Raw genomic sequence first — 21,982 nt, 5'->3', positions numbered from 1 at the left:
CTCTCAGAGCTCTATAAAAGCCCTCAGCCCCTTGGCCTCTCACATTCTGCTCCACTTCCTGTCTTCATTTGAGATCTGGTGAGGCTCATCTCTTCTTGGATGGGGGTCTGGGTTTGGGAGGTCACACACCTGGACTTTCAGGCCATGCTCTGACACGGCAGAAGCTCTTGAGGGACCTGGGGTGGGATTTACAGCGGTGCCACCGCATGTTGGTTGGTTTTGGTTTGTTGGTTTTGGTTGGTTGGTTGGTTTTGCTCTTGGAGGTGAAAAATGGGAAAGGGAAGGTCAGAAGGAGGGTTTGGATGCAATTTGGATGCAATCTCACCAGCATTGGGCAACTGCAGGAATTTCCTCTGGATCCAAGCCCTCAGGACAAACCCCAAGGGAAATCGAACAGAACCAGAGGAGACACTGACACCAACCCCATCTCTTCCCCAGGTTTACTGGATCCAAGCCCTCAGGACAAACCCCAAGGGAAGGCAAACAGAACCAGAGGAGACGCTGACACCAACCCATCTCTTCCCCAGGCCTTTTCCCCCCAGAGCCCCGCCATGATTTACTCCTCAGGAAGAGAATCCTTCTTCAACCTGAACTCCACCTGGTACGACCCCTCTGGCTCCTGGCTGGACACACGGCGCACGCCCTTCCGCTACGGCTACTCCACCTGCTGCTCCTCGGGCTCCTCCTCGGGCTGCCACGGCGAGGGCGTCGAGGGCATGAGGGGCCACGACTACCGGCACTACGGCTACCGGCAGCCCCGCTGCGCCGAGCGCTGCCACGGCTACTCAGGCTCGTGCCATGGAGCGGGGGACAGCTGTGTCAGGAGACCCACGTACAGCTACGGGGCATCAGGGGGGTGCCAGGGTTACGGGAGGTCTGTGTGCGCTGAAAGGTGCCAGGGCTCCTCGGGTTCGTGCCATGGAGGGGGGTCCAGCTGTGTCAGGAGACCCACGTACAGCTACGGGGGTTCAGGGGGGTGCCAGGGTTACGGGAGGTCCGTGTGCTCCGAGAGGTGCCACGGGACAGTGGCCCAAGGGGGGAAGCCGTGCTGTGGGACGCCCGTGCAGAGCATCCCAGTGCAGAGCTGTCCCCAGCCAGTGCAGAGCATCCCAGTGCAGAGCTGTCCCCAGCCAGTGCAGATCTGTCCCCGTCCCTGTCCCCCTCCTGTGAAGAGCATCCCAGTCCAGACCTGTCCTCCACCAGTACAGATCTGTCCCTGTCCCTGTCCCCCTCCCGTGAAGAGCATCCCTGTGAAGAGCTGTCCCCCTCCAGTCCAGAGCTGTCCCCCTCCAGTCCAGGCCTGTCCCTGTCCCTGTCCCCCTCCGGTCCAGCAGGGCTGTGTCCCCATGGCCAAGGGCATCCCTCGCCAGCAGCAGAAGCAAGTCTGCAAAATGCCAGCCCGGAAGATCAAATAAAGGACCCGAGGAGTGAGGGGAAACAAAGGGAATTGTCCCTGTCCCCCCTCCCTTGTCCTGCTTTGTCACCCATCTCTGCTCTGTCGCTCTGCTTGTAACGCGCTCTGAAGTTGTGACCCGCTGATGCTGTGAAATTTAAAATGCTTTTCACCTCGTTTCACAGCAGATGTGGAGGCAATAAATAAAAAAAAAATGCTGTCTCAAACCACCCTCGCATCCGTGTTTCTATCTCCTCGTCCCTCTGAGTGGCTCCGGGTCCTTCTGGTGGCCAGATCTGGGTTTGCAGCGGCCTCACAAGGAGGCTCCAGGGTGGTTCCACCTGGCGGCTCCTCGTTCCCACTCCAGGCAATTTCCTGGTTGGTAAAGTAACAGTTTTCATCACGGGGTGTTTATGCAAGGGTGTAATTAAATATTAATGAAGTTGTGTAAGAAAAATCCACTTTTTAACGGAGAGGGGAAAAGCAGAGGGTCTGTTTGGGACCATGAGGCAACGGGTGCAGCTGGATTGGCGCCAAAAACCTCCAAGAAAAAGCCCTGGGGGAAAAAAGGCAGGAAGAGGATTTGGGAATGGCTCTGAAAGCTCACAAATCTCTGGTGGGGTTGGGAGAGGAACCCCCAGGGAGGATTTCTGGGGCCAGGCAGGGATGTGGAGCCGCTGTGAGTCACAGCACCGTGTGCTCGGAGCTCCCGGCGCCTCCCCAGCCCTGGTGAACGCCTCCATCCCCTCCTGAGTCAGGACGTGGCACATGGCGCCATCAGCCACCTCCCAGGGTGGGGATTCCTCCTGCTGGAGAAGGGAAAAAAGCAAAAGCAGGTGCAGGGTGGGGGCTTTAGGGTGGACACTGACAGTGACGCCACCCAAAGCCTCCCTCGCCAGCTTCTGCGAGGGCAATTCCTTCATAAAAGCAACAAAGGACCCCAAAAAATGCATTTTCCCACTCAGAATGGTGTCTGTGGATCCAGGGATGCCTCTCCAAGGACCAGGAGCTTTGCAGGGGATACAGGGAGCAGCGGTGGGGTCAGCACGGTCCTGCCCCATCCGTGGGCCCAGCTGCCCCCGGGCCCTGCTCAGGTGTTTGTCTCCATCGATGGAACAGGTTTATCCCCATCACGGAATCAGGGCTGTAATTAATCGTGAATAATGAGTTTCACAAGGATTTCCATTCTCCCGATGTTTGTGAAATATCCCGAGCCGCGTTCGGATTTCCTCATCAGTTCCAGCAATTCAGCTCCACTGGGGACCAAGGGGTCTTCTGGAATCTGTATTTTATTTTCATTTAATCCAGGCTATTTTTAATATCACAGTGGCCTCTAGAGTCCTGCAGGAGATCGGGCCTGGAGCTCTCCATGGGCACAAAGACACTTTTGTCCCCAAAGCAGATCCCCATATCCTCCCACTCCTACCAGAACATTCTCTACATCCTACGGGCTTTAAATTCCTTCTCTTTGGGTTGAAAGCCTTAAAGTAAAAAAAGGACTGGCTCGAAAAATCCCAGCACTGCTTTTAGTGCTTCTTTGCTGACTTTATTCAGAATTTTTGATGTTTCTTTGATGCCCTGTCCAATTATGTTTAATTTACTACCCACCACTCCAGCCTTTTTGTTCCCTTTCTCTTTTATTTTTGGGTTTCCTTTACAACCTCACAATCAGACCCCACAATCCCACCTTCCCACCCTCTAACACCCGTCCCATCTCAGTTCAGGATCTGGGCACAAAGAACAGGTAAATGCCACAATCCAAGGTGACAAAAACCACCCCAAACCCTCCCAGCCCCGCGCCCCACCGGGCCAGGCGTGGTGGGCAATTAACATTTTTATGGAGTAACGAGAGGGATGTCAGGATATCGATCAGCTCCGTGTGTCAAAACAGCACAGCAAAAACTCCCAATTAGCCAAGTGCTCGGGGTGCTGAGCAATCAGGTCCCTCCAGTGGGGCCCCAGCTCGTTTCCGGAGGAGAAGCCCAAGCCAGCCTTTAAAAGCCCTCGCTCCGCGTTTCTCCGCAGCGTCTCAGCTCCTCAGCGTCGCCTCTCCAGCTCCTTCTGATCCAGGTGAGTCCAGATCCATCCGATCTTTACTCTCCTAACGCTCTCCAGCTTCTCCCCAATCCCGAGCTCTTTGGGACTTCTCTTCCACGTCCTATCTCCATCTCAGTCCTTCTGCCGAGTGGGAAAATGTAAAAATTCCCAGCTCAGGTGGCTCTGCGTGTCTTGCTCTGGAGTTTGTCCGGCTCTTTTCACTTCTCTCTGATGTACAAGACCAAAGGAGCCACCACGGGCAGATGTACGGGGATAACTCTTCTCCTGCTCAAGAACCTGGCTTAGAACCGTGAAACCATGGAATTATGGAGTCATGGAATGGGTCGGGATAGAAGAGACCTTAAAATCTGCTCGCTGATTTTAGGGACACCCCCCGCTAGCGCATCCCGGGGTGCTCCAAGTCCCATCCAACGCAGCCTCGTGTCGTGGTTGAGACGGAGACAATGCAAAGCAACTCCCCTTTTTCAGAAGGCTTCAAACCACTTTGATTACACCATGCATGATTTTTATACATTCTTACAAAACTCATAAATTTACACTTATTGGTCATGAGAGACAAACAAAGTGCTCATTGGAACAGGCGGTTGCAGGTTTCTCTTACTTCTCCTCCTTTCTTTCTTGGTTTCTGTGTCAAGGACCTTGGTAGGAAATTCTTTCAGGGTTGAACACAGATCCTCTTCTCAAACTTCTCTCTGGCTCGCAGAAATCGCTGTAAAACCTCTCCCACAGCTTCGGACACTTCCAGTGTCCCTGCTCATGGCCTTCACTCACAGATGAGTTTCCCCAGCAGGTCTCCAACCATGTGCTCCCGCCAGGACAAGGACCAGTGCCACCAGCAGGAACGGTCCTGCTGCCAGAGCCACGGATCCGGTTGCCATGGGAGCAGTGGTGGATCTGGTTGCCATGGGAGCAGTGGTGGATCTGGTTGTCATGGTAGCAGTGGTGGATCCGGTTGTCATGGTAGCAGTGGCGGGTCTGGTTGCCGTGGAAGCAGTGGCGGGTCTGGTTGTCAAAGGAGCAGCGGATCTGGTTGCCATGGAAGTGGTGGATCTGGTTGCCATGGCAGCAGCGGTTCTGGTTGCCGTGGAGGCAGCGGCGGATCTGGTTGCCGTGGAAGCAGTGGCGGATCTGGTTGCCATGGCAGCAGCGGATCTGGTTGCCATGGCAGCAGCGGGGGATCCTGCCATGGAAAGCCGCCGGAGTGCCAGCAGCAAATCTACCAAGTGTCCTCAAACATGAAGTGATCATCCCGCCAGCTGCAGGTGATCCACAGGAGTGCCCTGGATCCTGTGCCACGTTCTGAAAGCTTTGCATGTGCCCAGGAATTTCCAATTTCCAAGGACAATGTGTCCTTCCCTCCCCGGTGTGTCCTGTAACCTGTCCTGAGCTTGTCTGCGGGTGCTGAAATAAACGCTTTGCTCAGCTGGCACGGTTGTGTGTGGATCGGTCTGCGACTTCATTTGAGCCACCATAATCCATAATTTCAGAGATGTTTTGAGCCAAAGAGTCCTATAGACAAAAAACCCTTTTTTTTTGCCATTTGGCCCCAAAACGCCACCCCCGAGGGAGGTACCTCAGCGTGCTGGTGGCAAACCCCCAGCCAGCCTTTCTAGAAACGCTGTGCCCGAGCCCTGCCCGAGCCCTGGGTCGTGCCAGGGGCGTTGCTCGATGGTTACACAACGAGCTGCTAAATTTCTTCTCAGCTTGTAATTAAAACGAATTGGGTAATTTATTGCTCCGGTATTGCCATTCATGAAATGGATGTTACCGTGATAAGATTGTTCTCGAGTGCGTCAGGAGGATCAGAAATTTCTGGCATTGCTGAAAAGGGTGCAGGCAGCAGCTCACTCCCTGTTTTTGGAGCAGGGATGGCTCAGGAAGGCTCCTTGTCCAAATCTGGGGTTTGCCTTGAGCCCCCAAATTCAAAAACCGTTTTCAAGGGGTGGCCAACCACAAAACGTAGGGTTGCCCGTTGTTAACAAACTCAGAGCAATTAAAACACGAGGAAATGAACACAGGGAGATGCCAAGAGCCAAAAATTCCTTCGAGTGGTTTTTTCCCCAGAGGTCATTGACCACATTTCTGCTGAGGCCAGAACAAAACGCAATTGGAGAGCAGCGACCAAACCCAGGCACAGTTTGTCCTGACACTGTTCTAGATCGTGGCAGGAGTTTAGCAACACAAACGAAACTCCAGGTTGCTCACCAGGTTCCCTCACCTGCCCTGTCCTCCCAAATTTCCCAAAATCCTTTGTTTTGGATACCAGCAAATGTGGATGGGGTTTGGGTGGAAGGAACCACTCAGTCTGCATCTCCATAAAATCAACGTGGACAAAGACAAATCAAAGACAGGAGAGCTTGGGAGGAAGGAAAATATTTCCCACCCAGTGTTTTCCAAGCTTCTTCACACCAACAAAACCACAGCAGCTCCCAGATGGGAAAATCCAAATTTCAGCCCTTTTTTTGCTTCCAGTTTAACGATTGCAATGTCTTCCATAATCAGTGACAGAAAAGAGCCAAACAAGCTCCATGCTCCTAAAGAATTCCCAGCCCACGCAGCAGAAAGGTACAGGGAGTATCCCAAATTATTGCCTCTCATGGTGTGGGGCTGAGCATCCGGGATTTGCTGGCCAATTAGGAGCTAATTGGGGATCAGGGGAAATGCAAAAAGGGTGTTCCTGCAGCTCTGGAGAAAGTCCCGGGGGTCTGCCAGGTGCCCACAACTGTGTGTGGCCGAAGGCTCCTGTGGGATGCCTCCTCCTCCTCCTCCTCCTCCTCCTCCTCCTCCTCCTCCTCCTCCTCCTCTGGCAGCACCGGAGCCACTCACCTGGAATAAAACCATGGATTTGTTCCCAGGCTGAGAGACTCAACCACATAATTAAGCACCTTGCTAATCCTGGATCCTTACCCAGGGCAGGGCTTATTCCTTCCAAAAATAAGAATTCCAGCTGCTTGAGGTCTTGGCAACGGCAGGAAACCTTGGAGTTTCCTCATCGTGTTTTGACCAGTTCTAAGAGGAACGAGCCAAAGGGGATTCCAGGCAAATCCCAAAATCCCTGAGGTTGGAAAAGCCCCCCAAGGCCATCGAATCCAAGTTCTGCCCATCTTGTCCCAAACCCAGAGGGTCACAGCCAGGCCCTCCTTGGACACTTCCAGGTGACTCCAAACCCCTTTGCCAAGGCCTGGCCGCCCTTTCCAGGAAAAAAATTCCTCCTGATTCCCACCTGAGCCTCCTGTCAGGGAGTTGTGCAGAGTCAGAATTTCCCCCTGAGCCCCCTTTTCTCCAGGCTGGACTCCCCCAGCTCCCTCAGGAGTTCTCCAGCTCCTTCCCCAGCTCCATTCCCTTCTCTGGACCCACTCCAGCCCCTCTTGCCATGCGTGCCCAGAACTGGACACAGCACTGGACATCCCCCTCACCATCCCCAGTGCAGAGGAAATTCCTGCTAAATCAGAGTTTTCTCCTTTCCCAAAACTGTTTTTGCGGTTTCAGAGCCCATTTTGGTTTTTAGGGGAGTTGCAGGCCTAGAGAACCTCAGGACATCCTGGAGGGAAGCTACGGTTTGTGGTTTGGGGGTGAGACATCCTCATCTCCCCCTGAACCCGAATCACTCCCGGGGTGTGATCAACACCAAACCTGACCTGGGGAAACCGGGGCCACCCACGGCTCCCCCAGCCCAGCCCTGCACAGGCAGAGCCGGCAATTAAAGCTCTGTGGACAGGAAAGGCGACCTACAAGGAGAGGCAATCCCAGCCTGGATCGGGTGAGTCACCCCAGGAGCCCCAGAAATGGGAAGGCAAAAAAAAAAAAATTAAAAAGCCACCAGCGAATTAAATGAACGGGACAGGGAGGGGCTTCTCCATGTGGGGTGTGCAGAGAGGATATAAAAGTGCTCCTGTCCCCAAAAGCCTCATTGCCTCTCATCCTTCTTCATCTCTTCCTGCACGAGCAGCTCAGGTAAGAGCTGGGGGGCTCCAGAAGCATTGCGGGGGTGAGTTTGGATCCCCACACCTGGAACAGGGCCGGGTTTTGTTCTGGGGTGGGTGAGGAGGGAGTCCAGGGGTTCGGAGGGAGCAGAGGTGGGGATGTGGAGGGAGGGTCTGGGGTCTTGGCTCTGGTTTTGGAAAGCCGGGCATGGCCTGGGTGCCCCCAACGCCTTCAGTGGGGCAATGCCAGGGGGGAAAGGGATCCAGAAATGTGGGATCTGGCTATGACCGGGACAAGGAACACTGGGATCCCTTTTCCCAGTGCCAGCCAGGGAGGGTCTGGGGTCTTGGCTCTGGTTTTGGAAAGCCGGGCATGACCTGGGTGTCCCCAGCTCTTGAAGTGTGATGCAACATCCAACGCCTTCGGTGGGACAATGCCAGGGGGGAAAACAATCCAGAAATGTGGGATCTGACTGGGACTGGGAAAAGGAACACCCCCAGGGAGGGTCTGGGGTCTTGGCTCTGATTTTGGAATGCCAGGCACGGCCTGAGTGTCCCCAACACCTTCAGTGGGACAATGCCAGAGGGGAAAATGATCCAGAAATGTGGGATCTGTCTGGGACAATGCTAGAGGGGAAAAGGATCCAGAAATGTGGGATCTGGCTGGGACAATGCCAGAGGGGAAAAGGATCCAGAAATGTGGGATCTGGCTGGGACTGGACAAGGAACACCAGGATTCCTTTTCCCAGTCCCAGCCAGGCACGGCCTGGGTGTCCCCAACGCCTTCAGTGGGACAATGCCAGGGGGGAAAACAATCCAGAAACGTGGGATCTGACTGGGACTGGGAAAAGGACCTGAAAACTCCAAACCCTGCTGCCTGGAAGGGCAGGAGCAGGAAGGACAAAGCCCTGCCAGCTGCTGTGTCCCCACAGGTGACCCAGCACAGCGCCATGTGCTCCCGCCAGGACAAGGACCAGTGCCACCGGCAGCAGCGCCAGAGCAGCGGTGGCTGCCACAGCTCCGGCGGTGGTGGCTGCCACAGCTCCGGCGGCGGCGGCTGCCACAGCTCTGGCGGCAGCTCTGGGGGCTGCCACAGCTCCGGTGGTGGCGGCTGCCACAGCTCGGGCGGTGGCGGCTGTCACAGCTCGGGCGGTGGCGGCTGTCACAGCTCCGGTGGCTCCGGCTGCCACGGGAAGCCGCAGATGCCGGTGCAGCAGCAGCAGCAGCAGCAGGTGCCGCAGATGCCCCAGCAGAAGATGAAGTGACAGCGTGGCCATTGCCTTGTCCCAGCTCTGGCAGCAAAGGCTGCACGGGGACCGGATCCCTGTCACCTCCCCGGGGGTCCCGAAGCCTCCCCGGTGCCCTCCGGAGCCTGGCAAGGGCTGGGCTGTGCCCAATAAAGAGTCACATCCTCTAAACCCCGCTGGTGTTGGTGTTTCCTTGCACTCCAGAGTCTGGGAGCCAGCCCAGGATGGGGGTTTGGGGCTGGGAGGTTCTCCAGAGCCAGGGTGGGGTTTTGGGACTGGGAGAGGCAGACCAGGACGGGGTTTTAGGGCTGGGATTTTCTCCAGAACCAAGGACACAGACCAGGATGGGGTTTAAGGGCTGGGATGTTCTCCAGAACCAAGGACACAGTCCAGGATGGGGTTTTGGGGCTGGGATGTTCTCCAGAATCAGGGACACAGCCCAGGATGGGGTTTTGGGGCTGGGATGTTCTCCAGAGCCAGCCTGGGTTGAGGTTTTAGGGCTGGGATGTTCTCTAGAACCAGGGAAGCAGCCCAGGATGGGGTTTTAGGGCTGGGATGTTCTCCAGAGCCAGGATGGGGTTTTGGGGCTGGGATGTTCTCCAGAGCCAGCCCAGGATGGGGTTTTGGGGCTGGGAGGCTCCTAAAATCCAGGCAGGCACGAGGTTGGATGGCTTTTATTGGGTTTTTGTGGTGTTACAACCGTTTGTGTGAGAAGGCGGAAAATAAGCAGGGGAAAAAATCGCCTTTGGGATATTTACAGTGCAGAAAGATCTCTCTGAAAATCCACCTCCCTGAGGTGCATTTTTGGTGTGTCCACCCCCTCAAAAACCCGTGGGAATTCTGCTTGCTGACTCCAAATGAACTGGAAATGAGCTCCCAACAACAATGAACTTTTAATTTCCCCCCAGGAATTGCCACTCTGGGCTCGTCATTTCTGTACAGGCTGATATCAAATAATCAAATAATTCTCCTGCTCATCCCAGCCTATTAACCAGGGATTTTTTTCTTTTTTTTCACTTTCTCCCCATTAATAACCGGGGTGAAGGGGCTGAGATTTCAGCAGGGTTGAGATTTTTTGCTTTTTACGAGGAAAAAAAAGAGAAAATCTGCCCCCAACCACCCCCTCCAAGCCTTCAAAGCTGCATTTTTAAAGCACCCCAAGGAGACACCGCTGGAGCAGGGGGACCAAAGGAGACCTGGGGATATTTTTGCCTCATGGAGGTAAATTGGTGGAGCTGGGCTTGGTCCTCACTCATCCCAGGATGTTCCTGGCGTGGAAGGAGGAGCAGGAAAAGCCTGGAAGGAGATCCCAGCATCGGAGCAATCCTACGGAAAAGGGAGGGAAACCCACGAGGGGGGTTCGCCCACAAAACCTGGCAGGACCCGAGGTCCCTCCCTCCAGCCCGCCCTGATCGGTGCCCAATTACTGCACGGGTTTAATTAGGGCTGATTAAACGCCCTGCAGAGCCCAGCTCCTGCTCCATCCCACCCTCCCCGCCGGGCTGGGCTCGCCACCATGGCCACACCTCGTCACCTGCGGGTGACACCGGGCACGGGGTCCCCACCTTGGGAGGTGTCCCCAGGGTGACGCCACCCTGGTGTCCCTCACCTGCTCCCTCCACGTGCCAGGAGCAGCGCAGGGCCCTCAGTAGATGCAGGGCTTGGCCAGAGCCCTCTCCTTGTTCATGGGCTCCGTGTCGGGCTCCGAGGGCCGGGGGACGGCTCTGGACTTGCTGCTCGGGGACCTCTGAGGGGACACGCGGCCCTGTCAGCCCCTCCGAGGTGGGGAAGGGCTGGGGCCCCTCAGCCCGAGGTGCTGGAAGGGTCCAAACCCGTCCAAACAGGGCTGCAGAGAGGGAAAAGGGGAGGGGGCTCCGCAGGGAAAACCCCAAGGGAGGAGAGACCCCAGCCCAGCCTCGGATGTGGGGTGGGTGCTGCAGACCCCCCCTCACCCCCCAGAATACCCCAGAGGGCAGAGGGGGATGTGGTGACAGCAGGAACCCGGTGGCTGCAGCATCCCCAGAGCACAAATCCCGAATTTTGGGTGCCCCAACTGCCCACGGGGAGTGCCCGGCTGTGGGTGCCCATCCTGCCTCTCTGTCCCTGCAGCTCCTGAGGAGAAATCCCTCTCCAGCTTGCCTGGAGCCCCTGCAGGTCCTGGAGAGGCTCTGGGGTCTCCACATTCCCAACATTCCCAACATTCCCAGCCTGGATCCATCAGGAAATGTCTCCAGTCCCTTTATCACCTTCCCGGTCTCCTCTGGACTCGCTCCAACAATTCCAGGTCCCTTTCCCAGCCTCTTTTCCCCCTCCGGCCCCTGCTGTTACCTTGACAGGAACGAATTCCTGCTGGATCAGCTTCTTGAACTCGCTCCTGCTGAAGGTCTCCGATTTCCTGCCCTTCCTGGCGTTGCCCTGGGAGCTCTGCATCATGTCAGTGATGGCTTTGATGAGCCTGGACATGGCTCCAGTCCTGGGGAGGAGCAGAACCTGAGGCCACAGATGCTGTCAGGGCGGCAGGAAAATCCCCCCGGAACATCCCTCCCAAAAACCCCAAATATGCCTTCTAAGTAATCCCAAACATCCCTTCCAATAATCCCAAACATCCCTTCCAATGATCCCAAACACCCCTTCTAAAAATCCCAAATATCCTTTTCAATTATCCCAAACATCCCTTCCAAAATCCCAAATATCCCTTCCAATAATCCCAAATATCTCTTCCAATAAACCTAAATATCCCTTTCAAAAATCCCAAATATCCTTTTCAATTATCCCAAACATCCCTTCCAAAATCCCAAATTTCCCTTCCAAAAACGCCAAATATCCCTTCCAAAACTCCCAAACATCCCTTCCAATAATCCCAAAACCCCCTTCCAATGATCCCAAATGTCCCTTCCAATCATCCCAAACATCCCTTCCAATGATCCTAAACATCCACAATTCCCAAATATCTCTTCCAAAAATCCCAAATTTCCCTTCCAATGAGATCCCAAACATCCCACCTCAGCCTTCCTGCGTTCAATTTCACCAGAGCTAAAAAGAAACTTTCCTTTCCCGGCTTCTCCGAGGACTTTCCCCTCGATCCCCCTCATTTTTCCCACTTTCCCTGCCTCAATTAGAGGGAAGCTGCTCCCAGGCACTTGTGGGGTGAATGAATCAGCTCCTGCAGGTGCCCAAAGGAGCTGATCCCGTCCTGCCGCCGGCTAAAACCGGTTCTAGGGCAGCCCCACGAGCGCAAAAATTCATTTTAAAGACAAAAAGAAGCGACGGAGCCTCACCTGGATCCGCACCGGGAGTGGCGGGAGAGGCTCGGAGCAGCCCCGGGCAGGCTCGGGGGTGGGAGGAGGAGGAGAAGGAGAAGGAGGAGGAGGAGGAGGAGAAGATTCCTTCCGGTCAGTCCTGTTCTCTTCCCAGGGAGGCTCCCTCATTATCCTGCGCTCCCAGGATGTTTACGGCGCAGCTGGAGAGGTGGATGTAGGTCAGGGACAAAGCACCTCCTCGGGTGCCCAAAAACGCCCTTCTCACATAAAATTCTGCATTTCACATCCCCTAAATGGGGTTTTTTCCTCCAAAACCCAAGGGGTTTGTGGGTTCACCCACAAAACGTCACAGACCAGGAGAATTGCTGCAGGAAAAGGGGGGTTAATCTCATTTTTAGGCTGTCCTAAATGTCACCGGGCACGGGCTGGAGGCACCTTGGAAAGGTGGATATAGGTCAGGGACAAAGCACCTCCTCGGGTGCCCAAAAACACCAGCCAGGGGTTCCCCTTCTCACGTAAAATTCTGCATTTCTCATCCCCTAAAATGGGGGTTTTCCTGTCTAGAACACAAAGGGTTTGTGGGTTCGGCAGCGGTGGCACGGCAAGGACACCTGGGGATCACCATGGGATCCTGCCCTGATGGATCTGGGATCACCATGGGATCCTGCCCTGATGGATCTGGGATCACCATGGGATCCTGCCCTGATGGATCTGGGGTCAGGTTCTGATCCTGCCCTGATGGATCTGGGACCAGGCTCAGGCTCTGATCCTGCCCCAATGGAACCAGGATCAGGTTCTGATCTTGCCCTGACGGATCCAGGATCAGGTTCTGGTCCTGCCCCAATGGAACCAGGCTCAGGTTCTGATCCTGCCCCGATGGATCTGGGACCAGGCTCTGATCCATCCCCAGGACCTGGGAAAGGCTCGGGGGCTGCAGCCACTCCCAGCCCAGCTCATTCTCTCCTGGAGGAGCTGCGGGGCTGCCCGGATCCCTCCCCTTGCCCAGGACTGCCTGGATCCCTCCCCTTGCCCAGGATTGCCCTGATCCCATCCCTGCCCAGGATTGCCCGGATCCCATCCCTGCCCAGGGCTGCCCGGATCCCATCCCTGCCCAGGATTGCCCAGATCCCTCCCCTTGCCCAGGGCTGCCAGGATCCCATCCCTGCCCAGGATTGCCCAGATCCCATCCCTGCCCAGGATTGCCCTGATCCCATCCCTGCCCAGGATTGCCCTGATCCCATCCCTGCCCAGGGCGTGCCCCTCTCGGGCACCGAGATCTCCAGACAGGGGCAGATCTCCCTCAGCATCTCCCCGCGGCTGGGACAGGAGCGCCTGCAGAGCCGCCCACGCCCCTTGGTGGGTTGGAAATGGGATCAAGCCACGGGCTGGAGCCAAATTTTCCTTCCCCAGCAGGATGAGGCAAGAGGCAGCAAGTCCCTGCACGTCCCTGGCTGCTTTTGGGGCAGCTGCGGCAGCCTTGGCTGCTCTCCCTCTTTGGGAAACCCAGGAGCTTTTGGGGGATTTTTTGGGATTCCCTTCAGTGCTGGGTTTGGGGCATCTCTGTGGGGGTACCAGTTGTGGGTTTCTCTGGGTCTGGATTGAAGGCACTTGAGACAGAAATTCGTGTTTGGACTCAAGTGTTTATTATTGTGTTTATTATTCCTTATCAGTAAAACAGTCTCACCACTGTGAGCTCAGCAGTTTTTCATCAGGGGGCACAAAATGCCCAACAATCTCTTGTTCCAAGGTCTTGTAACACTAAACTATCCAGTTAAGAGCTGACACCTGGATTATTTTCCCTTTTAACCCAATAACTGATCCCAAAGAGCCCAAAATGCTGATTTTCCCACCCAATTGCAAAATGCCACCCAAACCCATGAAGAAGGAGGAAGAAGAAACATGAAGAGGAAATTCAGGACAACACCCTGTGCCCTCCATCTTGCATACTAAAAATCCCAAAAACCTCAGTTTCTCACTCTCTGTAATTTCACACTTTTGTGGGTTCCGGTCTACCTCGAAGTTTAGGAAATTTCTGCATGGATGAGGGTCAAAGTCGGCGCTCCCCTGGAGGTGGCAGCTCAGGCAGGACCTGGCGGCCTCTGCAAGTGTCGCCTCCTGGCGATGTCACATCCCAGCAGGTGGCACCAGGAGCCCGGGCTCGCCTCCGGATCCCGGAGTCTTTTAGGGGATTATTCTGATTATATCTTATTAGGGGATTATTATAATAACAAATAAATAAATAAACAAATAAATAAATAAAATTGTATTATTATATTATGTTATATTATTTATATCATATCATATCATATATCATATCATATTGTATTATATATTATGATAATCTAAATAATATTATCTAAATGATATAAATAATATAATACAATATTATATTATATTATATTATATATTGATATATTATATTATATTATATTATATTATATTATATTATATATTGATTTACTATTATATTATATATTATACATTAAAGTAATGTAATCTTATATTATACTTTAATATAACACATATTACTATTATATATTAAGACAATATTATATATTAAGATAATATATAATATTATTATATACTATTATAATATATAATATATAAGATATAATAATATATATATTATATAGTGTATTATGTATTATAATATAAAATAATATTTATTATTACTATTATTGGGGGTTTTGTTGTTATTATTTATTATTACATTTAAAAAATAAATTTTAAACATAAATCTTAAAAATAAACATTTTTAAAACACCTCATTTTTTGGGGGTGCAGAGCTGAGGGCTCCCTGCTCCTGCTGCAGCTTTGACCCCGTTAGGAGGAATTTGACATTTTGTGTGTCAAAACCAGCTCCAGAGGAAGCTGAAGCAACCTGGGGGTGAAGCAAACCCGGGGAAGTCTTGTGTTAATTGTGCCTTGTGTTAATTAATTGCGTCTTGCTTCAGCTCTTGCTGCTTTGGGGAAGTTTCTGGAAGGTTCCTTCCCGGAGCTGGGCGGTTTCAGGGCTTTGAGTCACCCTTGGGAAATCAGCTCTGCTGCTTTTCTGCCCCAAAAAGGGTTTGGGAAGCTCCCAGACAGCTTCTCCCTCTGAAAAGCAGCTAATTATTACTAATTCACCTTTTTGGGGTGTTCTGGGTGAGGGATTGGGGTTGTTTCACGTTCTTGTCCACAAACAAGTTTTTAAGCCCAAAACTTAAAGTGTCCGCCACCATCTGTGGAGCAAAAATGCCCTAAAAAGGGTTTTTCTGCAGAAATTAGTGCTCATCCTCCTCCCAGCTCCTGCCCACCACCAGAGCTCAGCCTTGGGACATCTGTGCAGAATTTCCAGGCCAAAAAATGGGAGTTTTTCCAGTTGGAAATGCAAAAATCCATCAAATCCCGGGTGCAACCCCAACCTCTGTGAGCCACCAGCAGCTGCTGGGCTGAATCCCAAATTTCCAGTCCCAAAGGTGAGAAAGGAGAGAAAAAAACCCAGAAAAACCCACAGAGACACAGGAGAGCTTTGGAAATCTTTATTTGGCAGCAAAACCACGGCCCTGGCAGGAAGAGGAGGAAGAGAGGGAGGATTTTAAGGATGGATTCAGCTCTGGAAGCTTCTCCGAGCTCCAGGATTTTGCTTGGAGGGGCTGCCTCAGTGGTGGTGCTGGTGCTGGTGCTGGTGCTGGTGGTCCTCCACCTCATGCAGGTGCTCGTGGGTGGCGCAGGTGACGCGGGTGACCAGCAGCATCATCTCCCCAAAGCTGATCTGGGCGTCCTTGTTGACGTCCAGGTCCTTCATGATCTGGTCGATGGTGGCCTTGTTCTTCACGTGCTGTGAAGGAGAAAGAGGGGACAAAGTGAGGGCAAAATCTCCTTGGTTTATCCCTGGGGGGACAAAATTTTCCTTTGGCTTTAGGAAGGTGAGCTCCGAACCAAAAAAATGGGGTTTTTTGGGGGCTGTTTGTGGTGTGGCTTCCAGGAGAAAAGGAGATTTTGGGCTGATTTTTGCAGAGAAAGGGATGAGAGCTGTGAGGTTTCCTCCATGGAGAACATTTGGGATGGGGTGGTTGGGCAGGAGAGTTTCTCCCCTGGGTAGACAAAATTTTCCTTTGGCTTTAGGAAGGTGAGCTCCAAACCAAAAAAAAAAGGTTTTTTGGGGGTGTTTGGGGTGTGGCTTCCAGGTGGAAAAGGAGATTTTGGTCTGATTTTTGCAGAGAAGGGGATGAGGGCTCCTTGGTGGAGAACGTTTGGGATGGGGTGGTTGGGCAGGAGAGCGGAGCAGGAAAGGGGGTGAACCCAAACCCTGGGGACAATCCAACCCCTCACCTTCAGGTAATTGGCCAGCTGCTTGTCAATCATCATCTTGAGCTCCTTCTTGGTCAGGGTGTCCATGTCGCCCTCGCGGCGCGAGAACTGGTGGAAGACGTCGATGATGACGTCCATGGCCTTCTCCATCTCCGACAGCTGCTCCTGGCTCTGCTGGCCCTGCAGGAGAAATGGTCATTGGGAATGTCCAGGAGAATCTGGGATATCTGGGCTGGAACCAGGAGAATCTGGGATAAATGGGCTGGATCCAGGAGAATCTGGGGAGGAACGTTCCTTTCTGGAGCTGTTGGAGGCTGAAGGACCTCCTTGTCCAAGGGGGCTGAAGGAGAAAATCTGGGGCGGAACTGTTCCATTTTGGAGCTCTTGGAGTTTGCTCCAAGGAGGCTGAAGGACCTCGCAGGCTCTGTGCACCTACAGATGAGAGCTCAGAGCTGATTTTGGCCCCAAAATGGGCCTGGTCTGAGGCTGGTTCTGCAGATAAACCAACCAGAGAAGGCGATAACACCCCAAAAACACACAGCAGGTGATAACACCCCAAAAACCTTCAGTGGAGACACCAAGCAGGTGAACAACACCCTAAAAATCCTCTGTAGAGACATCAAGCAGGTGACAACACCCCAAAACTCTCTGTGCAGGTGACAACACCCCAACAACTCTCTATGGGGACACAGAGCAGGTGAAAACACCCTAAAAACCCTCTGTGGGGACACAGAGAAGGTGACAACACCCCAAAACCTTCTGTAGGGACACAGAGCAGGTGACAACATCCCAAAACCCTCTGTGGGGACACAGAGCAGGTGAAAATCCCCCAGAACCCTCTGTGGGGACACAGAGCAGGAGATCTGATGTCCAGGAGCCTCTCTGGTGACCAGGAACCTCTTCCAGGAGGAAACCTCTGTCCTCACGGCCTCTGGAGATGGTTTTGCCCAGCCGGGACCCCAGGTGGAGATGGAGAGAAGCTCCCTGAGGATCCTCACACCTGGGATGACCTGGAAAAGAGCACGGACACCCCAGATACCCCCCCTGCACCTGCCTTGCTCATCTTGTCACCGCAGCGAGGTCCCCTGGGGCGGGTGCGGGGCCGGTGCCACCTCGGTGTCTCTTATAGCCCAGCCATGAAGCGTCCCCGTTGTGAAATGTCCCCATCCCGTTCCTGGCTGGCCCCACACGGCCCCTGGCATTGCTCAAGGCTCCAGGAAGTTCCCCAAAAGGGGCTCTGTGGCTTTTCCCGCAAGCTCGGGGTGTCACCGGCTCAGGTGGGGGTGGCCCTGTCCCCTCACCTGCTGGGATTCGCCAGCAGCTCTGGGCAAAAGCCCCTTCCCTCGGGATTCTTCCACATCTGGGATTTTTCCACATTTGGGATTCTTCCACCTTTGGGGTTCTTCCACATTTGGGATTCTTCTGCATCTGTGATTTTTCCACATTTGGGGTTCTTCCACATTTAGGATTCTTCCACATTTGGGGTCCTTTCACATTTGGGATTTTTTCCACACCTGGGATTCTTCCACGTTTGCAATTTTTCCACTTTTGGGATTCTTCCACCTTTGGGGTTCTTCCACATTTGCAATTTTTCCACTTTTGGGATTCTTCCACCTTTGGGGTTCTTCCACATTTGGGATTTTTCCACTTTTGGGATTTTTCTCAATTTTCCTCCTTTCCAGGGCTGTTTGCTGATGCTGGGGGGTGAAGGTCACCCCCTGCCCTGCTCATCCCCAAAATGTCCCCACCCTTGGTCCATCCCAGTGCCCCAGGACTTGCCAAAAACCTCCAAAATCACCAAGCCCAACCTTTGACCCTTCACCAGAGCAGAACACCGAGTGCCACCCGCTCCTGGCAGGGCTGGCTGTGTCACACAGGGCACAGGTGGCACTGGGAACATCCCCAGCCTGCGGCAACCAGCCGTCCATGAAAGACGATCCGGGCGTGTTCCCAGCCTGGCCCAGCTCCACGAGCTCCGTTACATCCATGCCAAGGGCGGTTTGTCCCCACCCCAGGTGTGCCCTGAGCTGCAGAGCCCAGGTGTGGCTCAAAGGCGAATATTTATTTCGCTTTCCAGGGCTCTGTCCTGGATTTTGTGGCTTTTTTTGTGTTGCTGTTTCTCGGCCTGGCAGAGGCCCAGCGCGGGCCTGGCAGGTCCGAGCTGCCAAGCTGGGGAGAAAAACGAGATTTTCCAGCATTTCCTCATCAAAATGAGCTGCCTGCTGACTCAGCACGCTTGTCTGGGGTTGGTTTGACCTGCCCAGCTCAGGCTGGTCTCGTCATGGTTGGTCTCAGGTTGGTCTTTGCCCTCCTGGTTTTGGAGGCCAAAACAAGGCCTAGGCCTAGTTCAGGAGCTCCTTTCAACAGGAATTTCCTCCTGGAAAGGGCAACCAGGCCATGGAGGTTTGGAGTCCCCGTCCCTGGAGGTGTCCAAGGAAGAGCTGGACATTGAGTGACCATGTGGGGACAGGTCACAGGTTGGACATTGGTGACCAGATGGGGACAGGTCACAGGTTGGACATTGGTCTGGGTGACCAGGTGGGGACAGGTCATAGGCTGGGCATTGGTGACCAGATGGGGACAGGTCATAGGCTGGACATTGGTGACCAGGTGGGGACAGGTCACAGGTTGGGCTCCATCTTGGAGGTCTTTCCCAAGTGAAAGGACCCCAGGATTCCATCCCCAGCCCCCAGCCCTGGCTGCTGGGGTGCTCTGCTTTCACAACAGGCACGTTCTGCTGCAGAACAGGACATCTGGGGACATCGGACACATTTCACAACGGGGTGTCCGGGGGTGGCCGCGGCGTTGCAGAATTTTGGTGCAACTTCAGGAAACCTCCTCGGGTCACTTTGGTCACCCTGGAGGTGCCAGGTGGACAAGGATGGGGGACAGGGATGGGGGACAGGGTGTTCCAAGGTGGCCTGAGCCAGGGGTGACCCCCAGGTGTGAGTGGTCAGTGGAGGCACTGAGGGACAAGGGGCTCACAGGGACAGGTGCTGGCACCATTTTGGTGGCTCTGCAGGTGTCCTTGCAGGAGAACCTCCCTGTCCAGCTGTCCCCAAGGTCCAGGCTCAGCCAGGGATCCATGAACCGGAGCAGAAACAGCCCAGGACCTGCTGGGAGGTGCCCAGGGACCCACAGGAACACCCTGAGTTGCAAAGAGTTGCAAAATTCTTTCAAAACTCACTTTTAGGGGCAGGAGAGTGACTGGTATGGGGAGAGGGAGCAGCAGCTTTGTCCCCCTGGGGTCCCAACACCACAACACCCCAACTTCCCAAATCCCAAATTGTCATCAAGCAGAGCGTTCCCAGTCCCTGAGATACAGGATTTGGGATTTTGGGTGTTTGGGTGTTGCCTCAGATCCAAGATTTCAGATTTTGGAAGTTTGGGTGTTGCAGTTTTGGGATATGGAAGTGCCTGAACTCTGTGTCTCTCCCGGAACGGCAGAAAATCATCATTAGCACATCCTGAAATCCCAATATCCCAAACCAGAGGATTTTGGGCACTGGGAACATTTTGCTTCATGAGGATTTTTTGACAAAACCATCGCTTCAGGTGACCCCACCCACCCCTCTCTGTCCCTCCTGCCACCCCCACGACGGATGAGGAAAAGCTCAGAGAACTTCAAGTGCTGCTTTATTGTGCCATGGGGCTGCTCCAGGCGGGCAGGGAGCAGCCAGAGCCCGATTCCCCAAGCTTCCCTCTCCTGTTTTTCCACGGCCAGGCTCAGTCTTTGTCGGGCCCGCAGCGCTCGGAGCCGTGGCTGATGCGGTGGGCGTCATCAGCCAGCTTGCTCAGCACGATGGTGAACTCCTCGAAGCTCACCTCCTTGTCCTTGTTCAGGTCGCTCTCCTGGAAGAGCTTCTCCAGGTAGCCAGGCCGGTTCCTGTCCTGAATTTGGGGACACGAGGAGGGGTCACGTCCCTGTCCCAGCTCCACTCCAAGAGATCCAAGGGTTTGGAAGCTGCAGGATGTCCCAACCCTCCTCTACCTCACCTTTAGCCCCAAATTAAATCCCAGAGGAGACAGGATTTTGTCCCAAATCCCTGTGGTTGGGGGCACAGTGGCTTTTAGGAGAAATCCATTGGATCAGGCCAATTTTGGGAGAAATCCATTGGATCAGGCCAATTTTGGGAGAAATCTGTTGGACCAGGCCAATTTTGGGAAAAATCCATTGGATAAGGCCAATTTTTGGAGAAATCCATTGGATCAGGCCAATTTTGGGAGAAATCTGTTGGACCAGGCTAATTTTGTGAGAAATCCATTGGACCAGGCCAATTTTGGGAATCACCAATGATGAACTTGCACCGCTTTTCAACTTATTGAGAGGAGACTGCGACATTAGAACTCCCAGAAGTTCTAATCCTCACGGCCTAGGCCCAAGAAGCCCTTGAGAAGTTTGGTGAGGTCCTTCAACAAAGACAAGCACATGGATGTCACAGATATTTCTCCTTGCAGTGTCAGGAGAAAAAAATGCAGTTGTGTGGTCTCAGATTTCAATAGGACACCTCAAAGAGGGATCCGAATGGATTTTCTTATCCTACAGATCTCCAAAACCAATTTTTACAACATTAGAAACAACAGCTTGGGGTCATAATCACAGCCAGAGCGAAACTGCTGACAACGGCAAAGATTCCACAATTTATCTGCCAATTGAAAAGAGAATCTTCTTTTGGGCATTACGAAAACCAGAAAAAGCTGCAAATTGCATGGCTGGACTGCTCAGGTGTGAGTTTAGTTCACTTCACAGCACCACGCACGTGGAATCTTTTGATTCAGGCGTTGCAAAAACCAGAAGAATCTCAAACTGCAGTTTGGACTGTGCCTGTCTGATTCGCTTCCCACCACCACAAGCAGCAGGGGTGGCCCCAACCCGGCTGTGACAGAAACCCCCCCATGCCCCGGGAGCTCCCGAACCCCATCCCCGCGGGGTTGTCCCCCGGGCACTCACGCAGGTCCCCAGGAAGGACGGCGCCTGCTCCTTCAGCAGCGTGGTGAAGTCGCTCATGCTCAGGAGGTCGATCTCACCCTGGCGGATGCTGTACTGGTGGAACATGTCCACCACGGTCTGCAGGGCCTTCTCCAGGGTGCAGTTCCCCGGGAGCTGCCGGCTCCCGGCGTGGCTGTGGGTGCTGGTGGACATGGCTGAGCTCCGGAGGGACCTGCAGGGGTTGGGGACAAACCTCGACGTGTGAGAGGGGACAAAAATCAGCGGGGGCTGCGCCTGAGCCTGGGGGCACCCACAACTCTTTGGTGTGGAGCAGAAAATGAGGGGATTTGGGGGCATTGCTCCAGTTTGGCTTCGTCGAGGAAGCAGCTTGTTCCGACACACCTGGGGACATTTTTCAGGTGAGGGAAGCAGGGTCAGGCCAGTGGGGGCGTTTAGGACACAGAATTAGTGGTGCCTCCACCAAAGATGCCACCAAAATCCCATTAATTTGTCCTCATTTTCCAACCCCAACCAACCTCCTGCCCTACCCCGAGGAGAACCCATCGCCCCGAGCTGATGGATCCCAAACTGCTTCTCCCTCATCCTTTTCCCTGCAAGGACCATCCTCGTCCTACTCACCCTGGTCTCCGAGGAGGGTTTGGATCCGTCAGTGTGACCCAGGAGCCTGGAGCAGCCCTTTTATACCTGTCTGAGGTCCTGTTTCATCAGAGCTGGTGACACACCTGCCACAAGCATCAGCTTGAGTTCACATTTCCCGCACCTGGAAATTGCCAGGTGGGAACCCCGAGCCCCTCCCGGCCTCATTCCTCCGCTTCAAGTTCCTGGTTGCACCCACCAGGCTTTGGAAATGTTGTCCT

General features: G+C 53.8%; 3 protein-coding genes across 3 annotated transcripts; 1 reads left to right on the top strand and 2 right to left on the bottom strand.

Moving 5' to 3' along the window:
- The first annotated feature begins 551 nt into the window (after positions 1-551).
- LOC139584970 (uncharacterized) lies at positions 552-8,639 on the top strand. The gene is made up of 3 exons (XM_071417354.1): positions 552-1,012; positions 4,267-4,606; positions 8,307-8,639. Exons 1-3 carry the CDS (start codon positions 552-554, stop codon positions 8,637-8,639), a joined length of 1,134 nt encoding a protein of 377 aa, XP_071273455.1.
- Positions 8,640-15,387: 6,748 nt separating this feature from the next.
- Positions 15,388-17,316, bottom strand: LOC139585099 (protein MRP-126-like). The gene is made up of 3 exons (XM_071417552.1): positions 17,229-17,316; positions 16,196-16,354; positions 15,388-15,701 (listed from the first exon to the last, which is right to left on the bottom strand). Exons 1-3 carry the CDS (start codon positions 17,235-17,237, stop codon positions 15,522-15,524), a joined length of 348 nt encoding a protein of 115 aa, XP_071273653.1. The 5' UTR covers positions 17,238-17,316; the 3' UTR covers positions 15,388-15,521.
- A 2,496-nt stretch (positions 17,317-19,812) lies between these two features.
- On the bottom strand, positions 19,813-21,982 carry LOC139585098 (protein S100-A7-like). Its single transcript, XM_071417551.1, has 3 exons — positions 21,744-21,982; positions 21,126-21,336; positions 19,813-20,065 (listed from the first exon to the last, which is right to left on the bottom strand). The coding sequence occupies exons 2-3, from the start codon at positions 21,315-21,317 to the stop codon at positions 19,901-19,903; spliced, it is 357 nt and encodes a 118-aa protein (XP_071273652.1). The 5' UTR covers positions 21,318-21,336; positions 21,744-21,982; the 3' UTR covers positions 19,813-19,900.

Source organism: Agelaius tricolor, unplaced genomic scaffold, assembly GCF_023055355.1.
Source record: "Agelaius tricolor isolate 1412-34295 unplaced genomic scaffold, bAgeTri1.0.p SCAF_69, whole genome shotgun sequence".
NCBI lineage: Eukaryota > Metazoa > Chordata > Aves > Passeriformes > Icteridae > Agelaius > Agelaius tricolor.
The sequence above is the reverse complement of the archived record's forward strand: the minus strand, read 5'-3'. Positions and strand labels throughout refer to the sequence as shown.